The sequence below is a fragment of the Canis lupus genome, chromosome 9, assembly GCF_011100685.1.
Source record: "Canis lupus familiaris isolate Mischka breed German Shepherd chromosome 9, alternate assembly UU_Cfam_GSD_1.0, whole genome shotgun sequence".
Classification (NCBI taxonomy): Eukaryota; Metazoa; Chordata; class Mammalia; order Carnivora; family Canidae; genus Canis; species Canis lupus.
The window spans coordinates 18,399,296-18,418,541 of NC_049230.1; the positions used below are offsets into that span (position 1 = coordinate 18,399,296).

The 19,246-nt window shown below is 54.7% G+C and overlaps 1 protein-coding gene and 1 long non-coding RNA gene across 3 annotated transcripts; one reads left to right on the plus strand and one right to left on the minus strand.

Annotated features, from left to right (window-relative positions):
- Positions 1 to 1,239: 1,239 nt before the first annotated feature.
- Positions 1,240 to 11,597, minus strand: LOC111097344. Of its 2 annotated transcripts, none has more exons than XR_005364017.1 (3): positions 10,048 to 11,331; positions 8,765 to 8,933; positions 1,240 to 1,754 (listed from the first exon to the last, which is right to left on the minus strand). It is a non-coding gene; the product is annotated as an uncharacterized LOC111097344 (long non-coding RNA). The 2 variants fall into 2 exon arrangements; XR_005364018.1 differs by lacking the exon at positions 1,240 to 1,754 and adding an exon at positions 11,349 to 11,597 and having other exon boundaries at positions 7,598 to 8,933; positions 10,048 to 10,108.
- Positions 11,598 to 11,946: 349 nt separating this feature from the next.
- C1QL1 (complement C1q like 1) lies at positions 11,947 to 18,670 on the plus strand. The gene is made up of 2 exons (XM_038547067.1): positions 11,947 to 12,594; positions 17,981 to 18,670. The coding sequence occupies exons 1-2, from the start codon at positions 11,998 to 12,000 to the stop codon at positions 18,158 to 18,160; spliced, it is 777 nt and encodes a 258-aa protein (XP_038402995.1). The 5' UTR covers positions 11,947 to 11,997; the 3' UTR covers positions 18,161 to 18,670.
- Positions 18,671 to 19,246: the final 576 nt, after the last annotated feature.

Genomic DNA, 19,246 nt, shown 5'->3' on the forward strand with positions numbered 1-19,246 from the left:
TGCTGCATGACCTTGGGCCAATCAGGTCGTGTAGCATTTAACCTCCCTGGGTCTCCATTTCCCCTGCTATGAAACATAGGTAGTAGCATCATGATGGTCTAGAGAAGGAATATGGAGCTAGGAGTCAAAGGACCCAAGGTTTAAATACATCTCTCTACGTCTTTCTAGCAGTGAGCTCATAACCAGGTCACTTGTTATCTCTGGCTTCGGGGTCCTTATTTGCAAAAGGAGACAGTAATCTCTGTGTATTGCTATGGAAATGAAGCAAGTACCACAGGACCTGGCACATAGTAGGGCCTCAGTAGATTAGCTGGAACTGGGCCCTTTTCTAGCTCTCAAAATCTAAGCACAGGGTTCTGAAAAGAGCTCCCATACCACCATCATCTACCACCACCAGTACCATTATCACATCCATCACCACCTTCACCGTCATCATCACCACCTCCATCACCATCAACACCACCTTCACCATCACCACCTCCACTGTCACCACCTTCACCACCACCAGTACAATCAACATCTCCACCATCAACTCTATCATCACCAACACCATCCCCACATTCACTGCCACCAGTACCATTATCCCCTCTACCACCTCCATCACCATCATTACCACATTTACCATGACCAATATCATCACCTCCACCCTCCGCTATCACCTCCATCCTCACCACCACCACCACCACCAATACCATTATCACCTCTACAACTACTTTCCCCATCATCACCTCCACTATCACCAATACCATCAACACCTCCACCATAACCTCCATCACCACCACCCTCATCACCACCTTCACCGTCACGAATACTATCATCACCTCCACTACCATCATCACCACCTCTATCACTATTTTTTCACCTTCACCAACACCATCTCCACCATCACCTCCATTACCACCACCATCTCACCAGCACATACACACACAATAATCCTTTTTAAAATTTGAGAGCCAGAGAGAGGGGAAACAGGATGAAGAAAAGAGCTGTATCTCTGGAATATTCAGATAGTCCAGGAGGTAAAGCCAGCCTCTCTACCCTCTTAAATAAGAGGCTCCCCTCAGAGCAGATCTGGACTTCCAAGGAGGATGGCTTGAAGCATAGATTCATAGTGTATGAACTGCTGGTTTCTCCTGCGTGCCCCCCACCCAAACTTCTTCCCCCTGCCAGTGAGAAGAGATGCAATGTATGACACTAGAAAGGGGGTAAGGGAGGAGCTAGCATAAATTGAGACCCTACTGTGCACCAAACACCATCTTTGGTGCTTTATATACTTAATCTTATTTGATGCTGTTGGTACCACTGTGATGGGTATTAGTTACTGCCTTTTAACTGAGAAGGACACTGCGACTGGGAGAGATGAATGATTTGCTTGAGGTCACCCAGCCAGTGAGTGTCCAAGCTGAGATTCAGTCTCACCTTCACACTCTGTCCACCATCCTCAGATGGTCTGGCTGCCCAGGAGGGGAGACCTGCAGATGTGGGAGACGGGTGAGAAGGGGATGTTAACCCTGGGATGAGACAAGGATTCTGCGTCACTTGAAAGCATTCAGCTGGAAGAGCAGGACATCTGGGTCCTCAGGCGAGGCGCATGGACACTGCTCCCTGGTCTCCTGGGGGCATGATGCTTTGTTGTGCATTTGTTTGTCTCCTTCGATCAACTCTAAATACCGCACAGGCAAGAAGAGCCTAGTCTGGCTTTTGCGCTGGCTCCCAGGACGCAGCACAGAGCCTGGCACCTGGATGAATCATGCCTGTTGAGCAAATACATGAATGAACCCGTGAAAGCATGAATCAATCAGGACGTCAAAAGCTGGGTAGAAGGCTGCACTGACGATTGAAAAACAGGAAAACAGTAGCCAACGCAATTTTCGCTGCCTATTATTATTATTATTATTATTATTATTATTATTTTGCCTTTCTGATTTTATAGAAATGGTCATTCTCAGATTTCAGAGCACAAACTGACTGGTTGATGCCCTAGAACTAATGCCCTGAGACAGACCCTAGGGAAGAGGGATGATTATTTAACACAGCACCCGGGGGGCACAGGGTGTGAGGACGTCATTCTTGTGCCTGGTAAAGCAGATGAAATAAGAAGTTTCTACCAAAAACATGTTTGGCTCCTCATGGTGGCTTTCTTTCCCAACCCCCTCCTCAAGCCCCTGCCTCATGCATAGGTTCCTGTCCATGTCTGGTGGATCCTGGGTACCTGGGAACAGAGAGCCCATGGTTCCCAAGCTCAGACTCAGTGGCCAGGGGCCTGGGCAAGGTCTTTTGAAAAAGAGGGTCCAGTTGCCTCCCTTCCCCTGCTGCGGTCCTGTGAGGTAAGGGCAGCTGGGCTGGTCACTGGTTTCATCTGGGCCCCTGTGGGTGATGAGATGGGCAGTGATGGGTGAGTTGGCAACCAGGCCTGAGTGGCACAGCCAGCTGCCCTAGGCACTGTCTTCTCTGCTTGTCACCACTCCCGGCTGCCCAAGCAGCAAAGCAAAGCCACAGTGACAAGATCCAGAGGGGAGAGGCTCCAGCTGGGGGGTGGTGCTGGTCTCACAAGCCACTGGAGCAAGAATGTGACAGCTTCTTATCCAGGGGGGCCCTCTGTCCCCAGTTCCTACCTCATCTGCCCTGACCCAGCTCAGTCTCCTTTTCCTTGTCTTGCCTTTGTCTTGCTTCTGTTCCAGGCTGATATCAGCTCTGAATGGCTTTTGGTCCCCACCTCTATCCACTCCTCCTCCCTCTTCCTCACCCCCTGACCACAGGGCCCCACTGCTTCCTACAGTGCTTGTACAGGCAAGCACACATGCAGAGCCCACCTCAGACAGAAAGCAGGAGGTTCTCTCCCAGGACCTGTGATTAAGACCTGTGGGCAGTGGCTCGGACCTGGGAATCCAATGAGATTATGAGTGTGAGTTAGTGTGTGTGCAAAGGTTTGAGTACATGTGTGTGAGAGATCAGTGTGGATGTCAGAAAGGGCGTGTGTACACATGTGAGCATGACAGTGAATGTACCTGAGTGTTGAAAGGGTATGTGTGAAAGCAGGTCAATGTGGCAATGGGTGTGTGAGCATGTGGGAGCTGGCCGGGTGCTGGAAGAATGAGAGCAACTCTGAGTGTAAAAGCAGTGCCCAGTGGCGGCTGAGAGACAAATGCATCCTTTGAGCTGGTGTTTCTGAATGTGGAGGCTGCCGGCCCCATGCTCTGCTTGATCACCCCCATCTCTGTCATCCTGGGCTCCCTCAAATCAGGTTAGGGTGTGGGGAAGGGGGAATGAAGCTGCTGAGCTCCAGGCAGGGCCCCTGCCCGCTCCTTGGGCCTGTCAGCCACTGATCTGTTCCGTGTTCCTATAAATATTTACAAATCCCAGCTGCTGAGGAGCAAGACATCCTCCACCAGCTGGGGCTCCCAGCCTGGAAGCTGAAAGGGAGGGAAGGTGGGGGATGGAAAGGCGGGGCTGCACTGGAAAGGCAGGGGGCCAGCACTCCTGGGTTCAGCTCGCAGTTTTGCCAAAGATTAGCCCGTATACCCCAGTGTGTCTGCATCAGGAGCTGTGAAGCCAGAAATCTCAGCTCCTCTGCTTCAGGAAGCCTCCTACCTGACAGGCGGGGGGTGGGGGCTCCTTTACAGCCAATCTCCTGCTTCCTATTAATGTCTCCATTAGGGGTAAAGGGAGAGGTCTTACTTTTAAAAAGATGCAGAATTCTCCCTGAGTCCCTAGAGGGTATAGTCTCTCTGAACTCAGAATCTTCCCCAGGACACCTTGATAAATCTATATGGATCCTTCCAAACTGGAGGCTGAGGACTTGCAGCTCGATGGGCGACTCCCATCACAAGAACCTCTTCTGTAGACCCTGGCAGGAGCTAAAGATTTCCATCGGACCTCACGCTCTGCCCCAGCCAGCTCTGTTACTTCTGGAAGAGGTGATGTTAGGTGAGACCCAGGAGAGGGCTCACTTGCCCCAGGCCAGGCTGATGGTCAGACACCCTGAGGAACCAGCCCAAGAGACTATGCAGGGGGGGCAGAGAATGACTATCAATTATTGATCCTCTATGTCTGGTGTCCAGTGCAGTATCAGGCACAACATAGGCCCGTGAGGATTTGTACGGAATCATCAGCCATATGCCAGGATCTTCAAGTCGAGCTTTCCCAACAGCACTTGGTGGTGACTCCCAACCTCCAGACCCAGAAGACATTGTGCCTGGGGGATGATATCAAAGTCCAAGGTGACCCGGGCCACCTAGCTCAGACACAGGAATCCCCAACACTGAGGAAGCTGAGATCTCTTCCCCTATCTTAACCAGAATTTCAGATTGATTGATTCAATATCTTTTTTAGAATTTCAGATTTATTAATGGTGGCCCCTCCTGGGCCCCAGTAGGACTTCCCTTGGCCTTGCCTAGGTAATACCTATATCCTGACCTAGATTTGTCCAAGAAGCCAGGAATTGGAGTGGGAGAAGAATGTAGGGAGCAGGAATCTCATGACATTGTGGGTTTCTGGCTGCTTGTGTGGGACATCCAACTGGAAACTTGGCCCTAATAGGGCGTTAAAGACCAGCAGGCAGAGGCCTGCCAGGGTGGGGGCAGATGCTCAACTGCTGAGCCATCCAGGGTGGGGTGAGGGGAGTAGAGGTCAGGACTGTGGCTTCCAGTCTTCTCTCAGGGGCCCAGGCCAGCTGTTTTCACTGTGGCGGGGGAGCCTAACCATCCCAACTTCATAGGGCAAGAAGAAGGAGCTAGGGAAATGCTGAAATCTGCCAGTCTCCTTAGGCCAAAGCCATGATGAAGGAAGGAAAGAGGGAGACGACACAGGGCAGGGCAAAAAGGGGAGTTCGTGGGGGGGCCAGAGATGGGAGCTTTCCTTGGCGAGAGGCATTTGGCCTCACCTCAGAGAAAACCGTGATCTTCTCAGCTGCCAGAGAGGAAAAGCATGGACTGGGGAGGAGGGACCAGGAGGAGGACAGTCTGGAGCCGGCAGAGATGTCCGGTGATGGCAGTGGCACAGGAAGAGTTAAGAATATTCCTAAAATAGCCCAGCCAGAGCCTAAACCAGCCGGCTAGTGCCTCTCCTGGAGAGCAGATCTATAGCGGGAAAAGTCAGCCAGCTCTGAGCCCACTGCCTGCTGCCTGGGCTCAAGCTGCTAATTAAGCCTCCCACCCCACCCCTTGCCAGCCCCTTCTGCTCTAGCAGGGGCCAATCAGCAAAGGAACCATGTCTCTCCAAGGGACAGGGGACTCCAGCTGGGACCAGGAGCTCTCTGTCCTGGCACCCACCTTCATACACTCCACCCCCCTCCACCTGGGTCAGTGATGGGCACACAGATGGACAGACAGGCAAAGTGCAGGCCTATGGATGGGATGGGGACTGGCAGGTCAGAGCAGCCGGGTTCTCCCAACCCAACCTGTGCACCGTCAGCCGTCGTAGGGTGGAGACCTTTGGGAAGCCCTCAAATGCCAGCTTCTCCTGGCTCTGTGCTCCCCTCTGCTTGGGATATCCTGGGGGTGAGGTTGGGGCAGGGAAAAGCCAGGGGAGCCCTCCAAGAATAAACCACATCTCTGTTTCAGGGGCAGGACCAGCTATGTGATTTACAGGACCCAGCATGAGATGAAAACGTGGAGCCCCTGTTCAAAAATTGTTAAGAACTTCCAGACAATGATAGCAAAGCATAAAACCAAGCGCAGATCCCTTCTGAGTGCAGAATCTTTGTCAGCACACAGGTTGCACGTCCTTGAGGCTGGCAGTGTTCAGGGGTTTGGTTTAATGAACATTTACTATGCACCCACTGCTCGGCTCCACTGGTCTACTGGCTCTTCCTCCTCAGAGATCTTCAGCCACTCCGTTCTCAAATACATGGATATAGGGTGCTCCAATATGAGCCCCTGAACATGGAAATGTGACTGGATTACCCCTACCCTGGTTGATTTGGGCCCTCTGAGGATTGCACTGCAGACAGAGTTCCAACCTCCACACCCAGCTGTCAGACCTCTCTGAGCTGCAACCTCCACTGGTCCGTGGGGACTGCCTAGTACAGGGGTGAGCAATCAGCCCTCCTCCTCTTGCCTCCTGACCCCCACCAGTGGGGTCCTGAAAAGAGTTCAAGGGGCTCCCATCTGGCTCTGCCTCAGATAGGCATGACCCTGGGGAAGCTACTTTGCCTCCCCCAGCCTCAATTTCCCTGTCTGTCAAAGGAGAGGTCTCTAAAACCTTTCCAGACCTTAAGTTCTAGGTCTCCTGGGGTAAGAATGCCTGGGGAAGGCTATTCCTATGAGAGACAGAGCTTCCCAAAAAAAGTCAATCTGGGGAGCAGGGGGCTTTCTCCCCAGAACCCAGGAAAATCAGCTGCTCCCCATCAGCCCAGTTCCTCCTCCACTGCCCTCTTCCTAATCCTTGTCCACCTCCTGGCCTTCCACCACCTAGCCTGGGAGTTGGTGGGTGGGGGGTGGTCTGGAATAGTCAATGCCTTCATGAGGAGGCGAGAGGCATGCGGACACTGCTGGCCAGGCAGGGGCCTTCTCCCTGCTGCCTTTGCAAGAGGTTCAGCATAATTGCACTGCCTGTCACTCCCATGTCCTGCTATCTGTCTCTCAGGCTGACCCTGCGCACCCGCCATTATATTGGTTCCTGTTGGGGCTGCAGAGCCTCATTACTTATACATGCAGCTGGGAGATGCAGGCTGGGCTGAGGGGAGGCACCTCCTAATAGGTCTCCTGTCCCACATCCCAAGCCTTCTCAGAGCTGCTTCCCTGGTGTTGGGTTGGGATGGGCAGCAGGGGGCTGCTGGTCTGAGGTGGGGGGTGCAGGAGGCTCCAGGCCTGAGCAAGTCTCTGGAGCCCCCAGGCACAAAGCTGTGAGTTCTCTGGAGAGGGAACATGTGAAAACCTGACTATGACTTGGGTATGTGGGCTCTGCCCCCTTAATCCCACTCACTCCTCCTCCTGCTATGGAGCTGGAGGAGGGATTCCTTTTTTTTTTTTTTAAGATTTTATTTATTTATTTATTCATGAGAGACACACAGAGAGAGGCAGGCTCCTCGCAGGAAGCCTGATTCGGGACTCGATCCCCGGACAGGATCATGCCCCAAGCTGAAGGCAGATGCTCAACTGCTGAGCCATCCAGGCATCCCTGGGGGAGGGATTCCTTTTTTTTTTTTTTTTTAAAGATTTTATTTATTTATTCATGAGAAACACAGACAGAGAAAGAGGCAGAGACACAGGCAGAGGGAGAAACAGGCTCCATGTAGGGAGCCCAATACTATCGTGCCACCCAGGCATCCCTGGGGGAGACATTCCTGAAGAATGTTCCTCACCAACCTCTGAGCCCCAGCCAGACTGAGGAATTCTGAGTCCCCCCCGCTGGTTCAATCCACTGAGGTGTGTCCTGGCCCTTCACCCGAAATCATAACACCACTTCCATTCCCCCTGCACTTTTTGACCAAATATTCCCTCTCCAAAGGGGGCTGAAATCATGGAGGCTTTTCCTTTTTTTTTTTTTTTTTTTTTTTTTTTTTTTTTTTTAAATTTTTATTTATTTATGATAGTCACAGAGAGAGAGAGAGAGAGAGAGAGAGAGAGAGAGAGAGAGGCAGAGACATAGGCAGAGGGAGAAGCAGGCTCCATGCACCGGGAGCCCGATGTGGGATTCGATCCCGGGTCTCCAAGATCGCGCCCTGGGCCAAAGGCAGGCGCCAAACCGCTGCGCCACCCAGGGATCCCCATGGAGGCTTTTCCAATGGAGGATCTAGAAGGGTCTGAGTTAAAATATCAGTAAAGGGATTTTAAGTATTTTAATAGATGACAGTGGGATGTTTTCTTTAATATGAGAATCACAGCCCTTCAGAGCTCCCCTGGACAATTCTCCAGCCCAGAGAAATAAATGAAAGGCCTTAAATGTGATGAGACTTCCCCAAGCACATGTGGCAAGTTGATGGGCCTCATGACCTGGAAAGCCTGCCTCTGCCTCTTGCTTCCCAGCTCTCCACCTCCCCTGTGAAGTCTTCCTGGAGTCCTCTGGGCAGGGAGTTTTCATCTGTGCTTCCTAACGCCTAGTACAAACCTCATCCCAAGCCTTAGTTTTTCCTCAGCTACAATATGGGGAAAATAACACTGCCTACCTCATGGGGTTATTGATATTAAATGATACAAGCCATGTAATAGTTTTAAGTCCAGGATAATAGGTTGTTAAATTTAAATAAGATAATCCACTTGGAACAAGATCTTGCCCTTAGTAAGTGCTCGGAAGAACGTTAATAATTATCATAACATTTACCATTGCTTGCTGCCTGAGTCACCTGTCAAAGAGTGAGCTCCTCAGGGGTATGGTTTAGGTCTTTCTCATTCGGGGCGCACCGGCACCACCACATTACAGTGCCTAGATCGACGTTTGCAATGAGTGGACAAATGAATGCAGATTTGCCAGCCGATGATTCAGGGCATAGCACCCCCGTCATCACTCACAAACCCAGACACACACTAACACAAATTGTCTCTTACATATTCACACCCACTCACATTCATTCAAAGAACCCCAAAATACCACAGAGCAGCCACCTGGTTTCCTAAAGTCAGCCATGTGTAAATGGAGAGTCTTACTCACTTTACGCACACCCATAATGCCCAGTACCCCCCCACCCCTAAAATGATAGGGGCTGTAGGAGTGGGGTGGGGCTCCCCCTCACAGGAAGGAAAGCAAAGCTGGGTCTTTAGCTCCCAGCATGGCAACATCCCAGCGGGGGAGAGTCCTGCTCTCCCTCTTTTCTAACAAGGCTCACCTCTTTCCCCTTCTGTAAACCTGGGTTCCCCTGTCCCCCTGCGGGCAGGTGGCTGAGGAGGAGGCTAGAATGCCAGAGCACCAGGGGTCCTTCTTCACTCATCTAAGTCTTGTCTCTGAACCTAGAAGCATAGGCCACTGTCTTCCTATCCTACACCAAACACTGCAACCTGTAGGAAGAAGGCAAGAAAAGGAAACCCAAGGCCTAGGGTGGTGGAAGGGCATTCTTAACCTGGGGGTGCAATAATTATATTAGCCACCATTTACTGGGTGCATAACCAGGGTCAGATATTGAGCCCAGGGCTTTACACCCATTATCTCATTGAATTCTCACAACCCGTTTTCTGGAGAACACTTGAGGTGCTGCAGGTTAGACTATCCTAAGCAGGTCTCTAATTCTAGAATCCTCAACAGCCAAGCTCTAGAGAATTTGGGGTGGGAGGAGTGGGAGGGCTCGGGGGTCCTCAGTCAGTAAACTGGGGGACTCCCCTTCAGGCAGCGCCCGCCCCCCAATCGGTCGCGTCCTCACGTCCCCACCTAAGGAAAACGGGTGCCCCGACACCGCGGTGGGGGTTCGCCTCACTCGGGGGACCTGGGCGGGACCGAGGCGGGGCCTGGCGAGCCCGGGGGGAGGCGGGAGGCGGTGGCCCAGGCTCACAGGCCAAGATGGCTGTTAATTAAAGTGCTGGCACCAGCTCCTCTCTGCAAAGTTTGAAGCCGTTATTTTCCACTCCAGCGAAGCGGGGAGAATCCGGCTGGGCTGACAGAGACGCCACACCGCGCCAGGGAGCGGGCGCTCTTTCGGGGGGCGGGGGGCAGGCCGCCTGGCAGCGCCGAGCGCGCCCCGAGAGCTCGGGGATGGGGGTGGGGGTGGGGGTGGGGGGAGGGCGCTCCCGCCTCGTCCTCGGCCTGGGGCGCCGCCGCGCTTTCCCGGCAGGTGCTGGGAGGGCTGCGGGTGCACAGCAGACGGGAGACCCCTCTGCGTGAGAACCTGCCGGAGGGGGACAGTGCAAATCGCACGCTAAAGACCGCGCACCTTGTCCCTCGGGTCACCAGTCCTGTCGCTCTTCAAAGAGACATATTGGGGGAGACCAAGGTGGGGGGACAGGAGGCCTATTGACAGCTGAGGACTACTCTTCCTGAGCCTGGGGGTCTAGCTGCTCCGCCTAGCGCCCCCCTCCTGCCGGACTTTCCTCCCTTTGGACATTGAACAGTACCTAGAGACCCAACCACCCGGGTTGGAAGAGCCTGGAGTCAGATTGCGGGTTTGAATCCCGACTCTACCTCTTATTAGTTGTGTGACTTTGGTCAAATCTCTTCACTTGCCAGAGCCTCAGTTCTCCATCTGTAAAATGAGAAAAGTGATGAGTTTTACCTCTAGGGCTTGATGTAAAGACCCAGTGTGATCTTGTATGTAAAGCATTCAAGACAGGGCCTGGCACACAGTAAGCTCAGTGTAAATGCTATTTATTGAATTGGTTTAGCTCCCTCCTTGGTGGTTGGGGGTCCCTCCAACTGGGCTCTGCCATCAGGGCTTGGAAAGTCCTCTCTCATAGCCCCTTATTTGATATTTTCGTGTCCCTTTCCTCCTCCCAGCTCTGGGTGGGGGTAAGCAGTCTCATCCTAGGGTAGAGAAAGCCAGAGAATCATAAGGACAGTTGTGACCAGTCAGCAGGGGAAGAGTGTGAGGTGGGAGGGGACCTCTCAGGAGAAAAGAAAGAGGCTGAAGGGTCATCTTTTAGCAGGGGCCAGAGGCCTCCAGAGGCAGAGCCTTCCATGGTGGGCTGGATAAAGGAGGATGAAGGAGGAGCAATGGAGCAGCATGAGTGGGGCCTCAAATAATGTGACAAATATTTTGATGGAAGCAGACACATTTCCACTTATGCAACCTCAACACTTTACTGCACTTGAGGAAGAGGACTGCCTCATGCAACCTGATAGGGAGAAGAGTTAGGGGGCTGCTGAGGGACTGGGGGAGACCAATTTCCCTTCTTGAAGGCTGGGAAAGGGAGTTACCATCCAGGGACTGTTGGTATTGGTCAGAATGAAGGAACAAGGCGGAATGCCCGCTTTCTTAGGGCCCCCATTTCTCTCTTGTCTAAACGCAGGAATAAGGGGAGTGATCAGAGGAAAATGGAGGACCAGCCCACTCCCAGGAAAAAGCAGCCTTGTCTGGCTTGGAGCTCGATGAGGAACAGGGAGGCAAGGAGGTATGGGTAAAAGATCCTGCCCGTCCTGAAGGAAGACGGGGCCAGGGAACAGCCAGGAGCCAGAAAAGAGGAGGAGCAGCTGCTGTCAGTTACTCGGGATTTCGCTGGACACTCCGACAGGCACACGATCCCTATATCTCCTGGACTAATGGTCTGTGAAGACCCGTGCAGAATGGCCCCTTCCCCATCTTCCTTTTGCCTTCCTCTCTTCTTCCCTCTCACTCTCTTCCCTCATTGCTCCCAATTCCATACTCCCCACTCCACACTCCCCTCAATTGCTCTCCATCCCCAGCAGGCTGGGGAACTGTCCACCCCGGCCTCCGCCCCCTATGTGCCATGGCCCCTAGAGCCTCCTCGGTTTTCTTCGCAACCAACCCTCGAGGCCTCTCTTCTCTGCTTCCCTCGGCGCTCGCTAGCTCTCCCTGTGGCCGTCTCTTCCATTCGGTCTTTGGTCCCTATTCTCCCCTTCCCTATAGGAGACTCTACTATTTCTTAGACTCAAGCATCCTCCCCATTTCCCAGTGTCAGTCTCCAGCGCCCAGTCTCCCGGTTCCTCTCTCGGCTCTGGCCTTCATCTCCGTGGCTCCGCCCCCTCGGTGGGCGGAGTCATACCTCCAGCGGCCCAATTAGGTGCTGGCCCCGCCCACAGCCCCACCCCTCACGGGCGCCGAGCGGCCGGGAGCCGGCGGGCGGGGCGGGGCGGAGGGGGCGGTGGCCCGAGCGCGAGGAGGCGGGAGGAGCCCGGCAGGACGCGGCTGCCGCCGCTCTCAGTCCGGCCGCGCAGCGGGAGGGAGGCGCGAGGCAGGAGCCGGCGGCTGGGCTCGGCGGCGCATCCAGCGCAGCGCGGCGCTCCGGGCCCGGCCCCATGCCCGCAGCCCCGCCGGACCGCCCTTGAGCGCGGGCGCCCTGCCCGCGCCCCCCGCCCGCCGGCACCATTGCCCCGACGGCGCGGCCGGGCGGCCCGGCGCTCCCCAGGCTCCGCGCCGGCCGGAAAACGCTGCTGGCGGCCGCTGCGGGCGTGGTGATGCTGCTGGTGCTGGTGGTGCTCATCCCGGTGCTGGTGAGCTCGGGCGGCCCGGACGGCCACTATGAGATGCTGGGCACCTGCCGCATGGTATGCGACCCCTACCCCGCGCGGGGCCCCGGCGCCGGCGCTCGGCCCGACGGCGGCGACGCCCTGAGCGAGCAGAGTGGCGCGCCCCCGCCTTCCACGCTGGTGCAGGGCCCCCAGGGGAAACCGGGCCGCACAGGCAAGCCGGGCCCCCCGGGGCCTCCCGGGGACCCAGGTCCTCCGGGCCCTGTGGGGCCACCCGGGGAGAAGGGTGAGCCAGGCAAGACCGGCCCTCCCGGGCTACCGGGTGCGGGGGGCAGCGGCGCCATCAGCACGGCCACCTACACCACGGTGCCACGCGTGGCCTTCTACGCCGGCCTCAAGAACCCTCACGAGGGTTACGAGGTGCTCAAGTTCGACGACGTGGTCACCAACCTAGGCAACAATTACGACGCGACCAGCGGCAAGTTTACGTGCAACATTCCCGGCACCTACTTTTTCACCTACCACGTCCTCATGCGCGGCGGCGACGGCACCAGTATGTGGGCGGACCTCTGCAAGAACGGCCAGGTGGGCCCGGCGGGGGCATGGGGCTGGCCTGGGGGCAGGGCACCCAGGGAGCCCGGGACCTATGGGTACCGGCGGGCACAGGTGGAGACCTACAGCAGTCCCGCTTAGGCATCACACGCGGGGACGGTGGACCGCTTGGCACTAACTCCTCGGTTCCTGGGCACCGGCGCGCGGCAAGGGAATGCGGGAGATAATACCAAATAATCAGAGCGCAGGGCTCCCAGGCGCGCGGACTGGTCCTTGGGGACTTGGCCCTTGGGAAGCGATATCTGAGAGCTGGGATTGTGGTTGATACCAGCGGGCGATTAGGGGAGGGCAAAGACGGGCTCTGGGGAGAGGCAGCCTCTGGCGCCCGCGGGCGTCCGGGCGCACCGCTAAGCGCGCAAGCCTAGAAGGCAAGCTGTAGGAGATGTTTTGGACACAGGCAAAGGGAGCCAGGGGCGCAAAGCTTTAGCTGCAATACATCCTCCGTCCCTGAGAAGGGACCACGGGGCAGATCTGAAACCCTTGCAAAACATGGGGCAGCCCGGTGGCTTGGCTTCCCACAGTGTCAGAGCTACAGGCGCAAGAAAGCCGCCTCCGGGGGAAAGTTTTTCCTCCTGAGGCCGGGCAAAGAGATGGAAACTCCCCCTCCCTTGATCTTGCAGCTGCTGCTCCTGACTCCTGGGGCATTCCCTATTCCCATCCTAGAGACGGAAGCTGGCGCCAGGCTGGTGGTACTGGGAGGATAGTGCATGGTGCTTTTTCTCTGAAACTCCTGCCCCAGGGCCAACCTCGACCTAACTCCGCCACAGGGTGACAGTTTTGCCCAGTTCCCTTCCCTTTTGAAACCCCCTCCCTTTCCTGTACTCCCAGACCATGGTGGCCAAGCCCCCCACCCCCGGGGGTTGAGGGGGGGTGGCTAGTGAGGCAGAGCATCCCAGTGGAAAAAGAGACCAGCAAGGGTCCAAACTAAAGCTAGCATGGTGGGAGTTGGAAAGGAATCTCCTGCGACTGGGACCCAAGACCCTGTTGGAAGCTTTCCCACTGCAGTACTACCCCGAGATAGAACCTGGCTTGGGGGGTGGGGGAGAGGACAGGCATGGGAGTAAGCACGAATACTACCAGGCACTTGTAAGTCTACCCCCTCTTCTTTCTCTCCTGCCTGCCTCTTTTTCCTACTCTCTTTTCCTCATCTCTCTCCTGTGTCTACCAGTCCTACCCAGCTCTCTTGGGTTTCTGGCCTCTGTCCCCTGGGCTTAACATCCCTCTCTATTCCTTGAGTGTCTCTCTCCTACTGGTGTTTGTCAGGCTTCCCACATCTCTCCTCTTTGTCCTTGGTTCCTGACCAAAAGGGAGGCCTCAGTATCCAGGGAGGGCTCATTCTGCAGACAGCCCCACGATTCTCCTTATTAATCACCAATAAGGGATGCAGCAATGTCACCTTCATCAATGGAATCTTTTCCTTTCCCAAAGAAAGTTTGGGCTGGCCCCGAGCTGAGCCTTCAGGGGGTTCGGGGCCCATTTTGCCTGGATAGGGAGCTAGTCACCAGACCACCAGCGGGCCCTAGACCTGGTGCGCCACCTCAGGCGGTTGCAGCAGGGCCTCAGAGATGAGGCACGATGTGACCCCAAAGGTGATGTGTGCTTGGGCAAGGGGCACTTGCTTCAGTCACTGGGAGGTGAAACCATCTCAAAGTCTCTTCTTTCCCCTTCAGCAGAGCCTGCTGAGGAGGTACTCGCTGGAGGTGGGACCACAGGCTAGTAGAAAAAGGGAGGTGGCTTTAACGAAGGGTTTCAAGACCCAGCATTTTTAACAGTGACCCAGACCATTCCTCCCGACAAAACAGTGGGGCCTACACTCCTCTCCCCTACATCCTTTGTGACATGATCAGGATTGCTCAAGACTCATTAAATCTCACAAGTCATCCCACATATTCATTTTGAAGCCTTACTAGGAGTCAGGTTTGGAGCCAGGTAGTGGGGTTTGATCCACCTGCTCTCTGGGATCTTGTGGTCTGTGCAGGAGAGAGAGTAGTAACCACATAATACACACCAGCGATTTGTGTGTCAGAGGAAGACTGGGAGCCCAGCTGGCAACTCTGGTCCCCAAATGTGTTAGCTGGAGGGAATGATCCAGTGGGGCCTGCCCCAACCCAGACCAACCTGGTCAAGGGAAAGGATTGCGAACCTGGGTCAGTCCCCAAGGTGAGGAGACATGGCTAGTGAGAAAATAAAAAGATCAATGGTAGGAAAAGGATGGCTTAGAGGTAGAAGGGGACATTCAAGTGAGCAGAGAAAGAATGATGGTCCTGGGCAATGTACATGAACAGAACCGAGGGGCTTCTGCCTCCCGTGCCTTCAAGACCAGTGGCAGTGTTGGGCTCTGTGCTTTTCCTTCCTGGCTTCTTGCCTGCAGAAAGGCTTCCAGAATTTCCTCAGGAAGGCAGAGCTGACACTGTTCCTTGGCCTTTCCCTGGACAAGACGGGGAGCGGGAGTCACTACCTTCCTGCCTGGTGTGGAGCACCCACCCCATCCATGCCTGAGGCCCAACCTGGTGGCACCAAGCCTTGCTCATGAGGACATGGAGATCTGAGGAGCCTGAGGAAGGGGCTGTAGGTTGGGGGTGGTGCCCTGAGTGAGGTAAGCTCCCTGCAGCTGCCCTGGGGGTCCCCAGTTCAGATGGATCAGGAAAGACATGAAATTCATAAACTGGGCCAGGAGAGAGGAGGCTGTGTGGGAATGGGCCAGGGTCCTTGACCAGGGTGCCAGTTGTCCAGGGCAGGAACTTTGGAAAGGTGAATATTACAAATGGGGAAGGGCTTGGTCAACAGGGCCTGAATGAGGTGAGAGGTGGAGTAGCATATACATTGAGGACTCTCATGTAGAGCTCCTCACTGGAGCTCAGCCTAATGCCTGACAGAGGGAGAGGGGCTCCTGCTGCCCTTTTCTAGCCTTGAATATCTTTCCGGGCACAGAGCATAGTGCCTAGCACAGCAGGGACCCAATAAATGTGGGACAGCACAAGTATGCCCTGTGGGCCAAGCTGGCTGCCTGGGGGAGCCACTCCTGCACATCCAACACTCTAGCATTGATCAGGGGGCAGGGGCATGTTTCCTGGGTTGTCCCCTCTCCTCCAACCAGGGCCCTGGTCAGATCACTGCCTCAGTTTCCCTTCTAGCAGCACTCTAGGAAGTGATTCTACAGCGCCCCCTTGTGACAAGTCTCAGACTTGCTTTCTTGCTTCCATGGCAACCTCAATTCCCCAAATTTCCCCTTGGCCCCCAGGAGGAGTTAGATGTCTCAACAGTTTCCAGTCTTGGGCAGAGAATCAGGACCCCTGGGTTCCACTCCTAGATTCCCCACCGTCTAAGGATGGAAGGGCATAAATTCTCCCTGCCTCCATGGATAATTAGGATAATCACAGCAACGATCATGGTGATGAATAAATAATAAACATAAGCATAACAGTTCTGATGCCTGTCACATCACCAGGAGATTCCTGATGACAGATGACTGTATTCTAATGGATTTGGCTATTAAGAAGCACACTGTTTTAATGAGTTAAGGCTAAATTAATCTGGGTAATAAAAATAATTGTTATTAGTAGTAATTTATTAGCAAAGATAATGAAATGCATGCGTAATAATAAATACTATGAGGATTAGGGCCCAGGGAACAATACAGAAGTTGGCTGCTTGCTTTGAGCGCTTGCCTAGTAGCACAAAGGCCCATCAAGATTAAAATTTTTTTTTCTTCACCATCAAAAGGCTTTTATAAAGGTTGCAGTGGTGAGGCAGGATCTTCTCATCCATTTTCTAAACAGAGAAACTGAGCTTCTTGACAGACAGCCTCTTCCTCTCATTTGATTTTCTCTACCTTTAGCTGAACTGTGAGTTTTCCCAGCTAAGTGTGCCCAAACTGTTCCTTCCTTGGTTGAGGAAGAAAGAGGTTGAGGGCAGACAAGGGGCTGGAAGGATCTGGACTTTACCTGACAGACAGCATGCAAATGTGTTGGGTCCTCCTATTGCAGCATTGCTGCTGAGTCAGCAGCTTTGGCACAGCTGACCTGCAACCTCCTCCTCCCGCCCCAACAAGGAGAATGGGCCCTTCCCCTAATTTGACTTGGTCCAGCCCAGACTGTCAGCCCTTAGGAGAGCTACCTTCGGGGAAGGGGAAGGATGGAGAGGGGCTGTTATGGGAGCCCAGCTGGGAGAACCCCCTCAATGCAGCCTCCTCTCAACACCTTGGAGATGGTCCCTCTCTTCCCATTCTCCACCCAGGCTATCCTGGAGAGGCCCCAGATCCTCTGGCTCATGATGCCTTGTGTTGCCTCAGTTGTTGGGGAGGAATTCCTGGAGGGCATTTGTCCACCACCAACCCCCTCAATATCTTATGATTATAGTCAGAGCCCCCAAAAGTGACAGCAGGCTTCACACCTAAATGCCGGTGCTCTCTTGCTTCATCATCCTGCCCATCCCTCCCTTCTCCCATCAAAACAAGGGCCAGCAAAGATATCACATCCACCTGAGGATCACAGAAAGATGTAAAGCCTGGATTCTCTTCTTCCCACCTACTTCCTTTCTACCACCCTGGGGTGACATAGGAGGAGCCAGAAGTCCCTTTTGGGTGGGGTAAGAATCACAGGTATAACTGACAGCTCTTTGGAGGCCAGTTGCAGGCTCAATCTGAGCCTTGGGAGGGGAAATAATTACCAGACCTTCCATCTCACTGCTCCAGTGCGAAAGACTCCAGAATGAAGTACAGACAAGGAGTTTAAAGATTGGGTTCTAGTACTAGGGTGGTTGCCTAGTAGCAGCCTGGCATTAGTCTAGCCTCTTGACCCGTGGAACCAAGGTGCACCCTTGTGTCCATCCACTGATGTAAGAACAGGTAGGTATGGCTGAAATATAAGGCATTGTTGTTACAATTAAAGCAAAGAGGAAGGAATGATAAGGAGATAAGGTATGGCCCCCCATCCTCTGGTGTTCCAGAGAATTCCTCTTTGCAAAGAGGGAGCTCCAGGCTGGGACATCTCAGGGACATTGTTGAGGTCTTCAGCAGGCCAGCCGGTAAGACCTAAAGGAGTTAAGGAGGCCAGCTCCACCTTGATTCCTAATTCAGAACCAGATTACACCTGCCCTAGAAATCCAGGGCTCCTCTATAACCAGGTCCCCAAATACACAGTTATGATTGGAAAGGGGGGGATGACCAGAGAAAAGCTGGCTGAGAGCTGAAGGCGGGGCTTTTAGGGCCTCCAAGATCCTCCCCATGTGGCTACCTTACCTCTGACAGTCCCCCTCCCTCCCCAACCCTACTTCTCTCCCTCCCTCCCCGCTACCCTCTCACACACTCCACCCCTACTCCCCCACCCCCTTATCCCCCCCGCCCCCCCTCCCCCCGCAGGTGCGGGCCAGCGCCATAGCCCAGGACGCAGACCAGAACTATGACTATGCCAGCAACAGTGTGATCCTGCACCTGGACGCGGGTGATGAGGTCTTCATCAAGCTCGACGGAGGCAAAGCGCACGGCGGCAACAGCAACAAATACAGCACGTTCTCCGGCTTCATCATCTACTCCGATTGAGCTCCCCGCGTCCTCCTCCATCCCCTATCTACACCCTCCTCCACCCCCCACCCCGGGACTCCCCTCCGGCGGGCTGAGGACAACCCAGCCCCCGGCTCCCCAGCCCTGTCTGCGGGCCCTCCCCGGCTATGACGCCCCTGGCCCGCCCTCGCCACCGCCCGGGCCGCAGGCTAGGCTCTCCTGCCCGCTCGCCGCAGAGCCAGGTGCAGAGCGCCCGTCCCGGCCCCCGGGAGGCGGTGTCCACCGCCCCCGCCCCCTCCCGCGCTGTATATTTGTACAATAGGACTGTTTATTGTTCACCCTGCTCGCCAGCCCGCCCCAGACTGGGGACAGGTCTCGGCGAGGACCCTGCTGCCCATGCTCGGATGCGCTGCCCTCCGGCTCCAGGGTGGCGCTTCCTGGGAGAGGGGTGGGTTGGGGCTGGATAGCGTCCAAGCACCTGCTAAAGCCCAAGCCCGACCCGGCTGCGCCCCGTCTGACCAAAGCTCTAATAAAAACACTTCCACCCTGCTCGCTTTGGGTCTGTGCCCTGGAGAGGAGTTGCAGGAGGGGACGGTGAACCCTGCCTTCTTCCAGAAAGGAAAGGGGTCTGCTGGAAGTTTCCGGTGGATCTGGGAGCAGGCAGGTGCCAGAATCAGAGCTGCTCTGGGAGGAGGTGGTCCAAGGAGCCCAATGCTCACCACAGCCCAAGAGCAGAAATGGGAAGCAGCCCAGTTGCATCATCATCTTCCATGGTGGAAATGTTCCATTTGTCTGTCCTTGAAGGTGGCATCAGCAAGGTTTAAACTGCGACACCCAGGTTCTCAATTTGGTACCACTGTGTGTGATCTTGGGCAAGTCACTCGTCTTCCAGCTCTGGGTTAGTGACAGCAATGACAGGAACGTATTTTGCACTAAAAGCTGGTTGACTTTGGCCTAAGCACTTCACTTCTGGGCCTCAGTTTTCTCATCTATAAAATGTTAAGTAACAAGTCCTACCTTGCTTGACTGAGGATTCAAGAGGTATCATGCACATGTCCAATAAACACAGCTTTTATTATTTATAACGTCACTGAAAGTTTGCACAACACTTCCAGGTATGGCATC